At 39.9% G+C, this 5019-nt stretch overlaps 1 protein-coding gene across 1 annotated transcript; it reads left to right on the top strand.

The window, feature by feature from the left end:
- The first annotated feature begins 2053 nt into the window (after positions 1-2053).
- Positions 2054-3137, top strand: nkx3-1 (NK3 homeobox 1). Its single transcript, XM_051654276.1, has 2 exons — positions 2054-2259; positions 2574-3137. The coding sequence occupies exons 1-2, from the start codon at positions 2115-2117 to the stop codon at positions 3005-3007; spliced, it is 579 nt and encodes a 192-aa protein (XP_051510236.1). The 5' UTR covers positions 2054-2114; the 3' UTR covers positions 3008-3137.
- The last annotated feature ends 1882 nt before the right edge of the window (positions 3138-5019 follow it).

Raw genomic sequence — 5019 nt, 5'->3', positions numbered from 1 at the left:
AGGCTTTGTGTTGTTCCAAGCAAACTCCCTATACCTTCCTGGGGCCAGTGCGTCCTATTTCCCTGTCTCATTCTCTACATCAGCTTGCCTCCCCCTTACCTCCATCTCATCTATGTCCAGGTTTCTCCCTCTCTCACCACCGCCCAACACTGTGGGGGTCGCACAGAAGCACAGGAGCACAACAAACATACAGCCATACAACAACGTGTGGGTCAAGAGTAGGAGCCGAAACCAAATATGTTGAACTCATTAACTCCATGGGGAGGGGGCCACCCACCCTGACCCTGCCTGGCCATGGAACCTCCTCCTGCTTATGAACACATACCCCAGTGCCCTGGACCTTAGGGCTTACCCCCAGCTTGACATTCAGGGATGATAGGAGACTAATACAGATATCTTGTTACACTATAAATCTCACCAGATTCCCAAATGACTGAGGATGAGGGGCAGGATGTGCAAGATGTGACAAAGTTCTGCGCAAACTACTGCACTAGGCATTTGTTGTATATATTTCTTTGGCTTTTATTTAGCAGGGGTATCCTACAATATGTTTGAGAGGAAAAATTCAAATATAAAATATATTTTACAATAAGAAAAATTGAATTTAAAAATCAATGGAATTAAAGGAATATTCCAGGTTCACTACAAGTTAAGCTCAATCAATAGCATTTGTAGCAATATTTTGATTACCATAATAAATAATTTTGACTTGTCCCTCACTTATTAAAGGAAGAAGCATAAATCGCAGTTACAGTGAGGCACTTACAATGGAAGTGAATGGGGCCAGTCCATAAACGTTAAGATACACTGTTTCAAAAGTATAGCCACAAGACGTAAACAATATACATGATTTTAGTGTGATCAAATCGTGTGCTTGCACGATTTACTGTCGTTACGTCATCATGGCAACGTAGTTGTAATATTAGACATAACTTCACAGATATAAGGCTAGTAAGCAATTTTATTCATACTAAAATCAGGTTAACACTTATAATGTTACATCTTGTGGCTATACTTTTGAAACAGTTTGTATATATATTTTTTTTTCCCTCCCTTTTTCTCCCCAATTTGGAATGCCCGATTCCCAGCGCGCTCTAAGTCGTCGTGGTGGCGTAGTGACACCTCAGTCCGGGTGGTGGAGGACGAATCTCAGTTACCTCTTCGTCTGAGACCGTCAGTCCGTGCTTCTTATCACGTGGCTTGTTGAGCATGTTACCGTGGAGACATAGCGCAGGTGGAGGCTTCACGCTATTCTCTACAGCATCCACGCGCAACTCGCCACGTGCCCCACTGAGAGCGAGAACCACATTATAGAGACCACAAGGAGGTTAACCCATGTGACTCTACCCTCCCTAGAAACTGGGCCAGTTTGGTTGCTTAGGCTAGATTTGGTCCTGGCTGGAGTCACTCAGCACGCCCTGGATTCGAACTCGCAACTCCAGGGGTGGTAGTCAGCGTCTTTACTCACTCACCTCGCTGTAACCACAATTTTGGCTTCTTCTTTTATACACGAGGCCAGGATGTCAAAATTTATTTTTGTGGTAAAATGTTGTCGATTGAGCTTAACTTGTATTGAACTCAGAACAGTCATTTAAATGATGAGATGGCAACATTAAAAGAAACTATTGAAATTCAAATGTTCAAAAAATAAGAAGTACTATAAGTAATATATAGTATAAACTAATACCAAACAAAATGATTACAAAACATATAGAAATAATCTCAAATCACATAATCACATCTTTTTAAAAACACATGCATAAAAATGTCCACAAACTCATCCATAATGTCAGTCTTCTGTATAACTTCCTCTATAAAAATGTCTATGCCACTGTGTTAGCTATAAACTAAAACTTCAGGACACACAGTAGCTGTCTCTGGGATTGTGGATTTTGACAGGATGAAAGTCCATGAAGACGTGTCTGTTTTAGCCATCAGTGAGCGTGAACCAATGACGCAACACAAAGCGCTCCTCCAATAGGAGATGAGACAACAACACTCACGCGCTATTTAAAGTGAAGCAGGAGATTTGTGCCAATCACTTACCCGGACCTAAACACTCACCTTGAGGTACGAGCTGTATCCGTACCATTTTCGGGATTTTAGCAGCATAGATGGCGGCTTCAAACAAGCAGTTAACGTCGTTTTTCATAGAGGACATTCTATCCTTAAACGACGATAAAAGAGAAGACTCCTGTGGCAGTTCATGCAAATCTGAGAGCAGCAGAGGAGAAAGCGACAGCCCTGACAGACGACCAGGTACTGTCCTTTTGAAGACAACCTACCTACCTTTGCCTTAAAAAACAGACAAGTATTGTTTTCACCTCCGTGTAAAATGAATGAGACGAAATTTGCCTAAATATTTTACATTAATATAGTTTCCACCTTCGTGTGAAACCAGTAGTTAGTTAGTTAGTTAGTTAGTATGCTTGAGGGCTCGCGTGATCTCCAAACAAATTCCTATCAAGTTTCGGCATTTTGTGAGTAGTTTTCCTGAGAAAAGATTAGTTAAAATATGTAATGAAAATCATAAATTCTCATCTCAACCTCATACCATGTTCTTCTGTTCACAGATTCAGCTGACGTCACGGTTTGTCGGAGCGCTGAGGATAAAGCGGCGTCGTTGACGGAGATGACAGGCAGCGGCGGGAAAAAGAAGCGCTCGCGCGCTGCCTTCACGCACCTGCAGGTGTTGGAGCTCGAGAAGAAGTTCAGCCGTCAGCGGTACCTGAGTGCGCCGGAGCGCGCGCACCTCGCGAGCGCGCTGCACCTCACAGAGACTCAGGTCAAAATCTGGTTCCAGAACCGGAGGTATAAAACAAAACGGAGGCAATTAACGACAGAGCACGACAAGGACTACTTTCATAAATCAGACGGAACCCCTTTGTTTGCTACGGAGGAAGCCTTTCTCAGAGCGTCACTTTTAGCGACAGTTTATAAATCATATCCATACCGGCCCTATGTATATGACTTACACGGTCTGAGTGTATGGAGACCAGCACTCTGATGACAGGGACATTAACCTGGACTTTGTGAATGTTCTCAGATTATTGTGCATACATGTATTCTTATTTGTTGTCATTTTTGAATTGATCTTGTATAGCTTTGTATTGTGTAATAAAAGTATATTTTTGAAAGGTGCACAAGTAGTGTGGTTATAGCCCCATCTACTACCTATGCTTTTACAAGTGAAAAGTTGGATCATTTTGGTGGTTGGGGTTAGTCTGCTTTTCTGAAAACACTGTTAAGGTTATGTGATATGATTCTAGATGCAGTATAAACACAACACATGTTTCTATTGCCTCTCTTATTTAAGAATAAGAGAAACATTATATGATTTCTTAAGGAAATCAGTCCAACCTATCATTTATTATAATACATTTATCAGTTCCAACACTTTCATTCTAAACTGACTTCTATGAGGTTAATTTGAACATTTTAATGTGTTCTCTGACTTAAAACATTTCATTGTTATTCTGTGGCTCCAGAGTTGGTCTTTCAGGGGCAAGACTTGGTACACCAAACCCATGTTCCAGCATTTAGGTTTCCCACAGGCATCATTTTTCTTTGAAACCCATCAGACATGAAATCAGAACACTCTTTTATTCCAAAAAAGCATGTGTAAATAATTTTGTCTTCAAGCAATAACTGCAACTATTCTTTATCTTGAACACTTGCCATGTTCACAAGCCATACCGGCTGATAAATCAGAAGGATTCTTTTGTCAAACATGCGGGCCTGCTAAACATAGAAGTTTAACATTGCTACAAGAGATAGTAATCGCCCCTATCCTTGTCTAGTTCGGCAAAGTTGAATTCAATAGAGCAATAGCTTTATAACTGCCTAGACCGGTCTGTTGTCTGAGAGATACAGGTAGACTTCTCCATGAACGATGACATGATTTACCCTGTAAAGAGATTGTACAATCAGTGAGACATGAGAACACCGTTTTAAAAGAGGGTCGAAGTATAATCGCAGGATCTGCATAATGCAATAATAAACAAAAAGCTGAATTAAGTTGCATATATAAAAAGCCAATAACTGGTTCATTTCATAGTTTACACACAACAAAATCAAAATATTTTGTGTATAATATATTTGGGATTTAGTCTCAAAAACATGTTTGTTTTCGAGGAAGCAGCTATCATGTAGATCATCAATCACCTTTCTTTAAAGAGCTCTCAGGCATAACCAGACCTCTTTAGCTATTTCTACAAAGAAGTGTCTCAGTAAGTATATGGCTTACTTGAATAGCAGCAGGAAATGTTTGTTACAGAGGTGTTAAGGTGAGGTATTAATGAATATTTGGTGTCTGGACTTTATTTGACTGGACTGGAGCTATGAAGAAGATCTCATTCTACTTTTTATAGAAGGTTTAAATCTTTCAAGTATTCCCTTTTAAACAATTGGCACACATTTATGTAAAGTGTTAGGAACAGTTTTTAAATATCCACATCAACTTCATCACCACAAAAAAACTTCCATGAAAGGAAAAAAGACAAAAATCTGAGCTCTTATGTAGTCCACTTGTTGTATCATGTACATTTCCAGCACTGATTTACTGCATGTTTATTCACATTCATTTTTTGATTGATGGGAAAATAATTGCGATACATGCATCAGTCAGAAATCTACCCCTTTCTATTTCAAATAATTAAAACCGGTTTTATCTTACCTAAAACTCAAACCTGTCTGGTGAAGTCTGACTTTGACATCAAACTTGTTATAGATTTAGCCCCTTTCTTTCAGCTGAAGTGAGCTCTTACAGATCCACCCAACCAGGGTATATCCACCCTGCATATTTCTATCTCCACAACAATGTCATGCCACTTAATAATAGTAATCTGTGTGGTGACATTGTTTTGGTTTGTGAGATAAGAGCAGGCTGTGATATAGGGGTTTTCTGTACAGAGTATGGGTTCAACTAGAAAGCCACCCACTTGGCCTGGCTCCAGAGTAACTCTGGAATTTGGTGTCTATCCATTTCTCTCAAACTCAGTCTGTTCATATCAATTTTGT

Source organism: Myxocyprinus asiaticus, chromosome 24 (genome assembly GCF_019703515.2).
Source record: "Myxocyprinus asiaticus isolate MX2 ecotype Aquarium Trade chromosome 24, UBuf_Myxa_2, whole genome shotgun sequence".
Taxonomy (NCBI): domain Eukaryota; kingdom Metazoa; phylum Chordata; class Actinopteri; order Cypriniformes; family Catostomidae; genus Myxocyprinus; species Myxocyprinus asiaticus.
This window is presented reverse-complemented; position numbering and strand designations above follow the sequence as displayed.

Excerpts from the sequence above, each read along its gene's own strand:
- nkx3-1 (XM_051654276.1), top strand. The coding sequence starts at position 2,115 with ATGGCGGCTTCAAACAAGCAGTTAACGTCGTTTTTCATAGAGGACATT. Across the intron at positions 2,260-2,573 it reads CAGCCCTGACAGACGACCAG|ATTCAGCTGACGTCACGGTT; the intron begins GTACTGTCCTTT and ends TTCTGTTCACAG.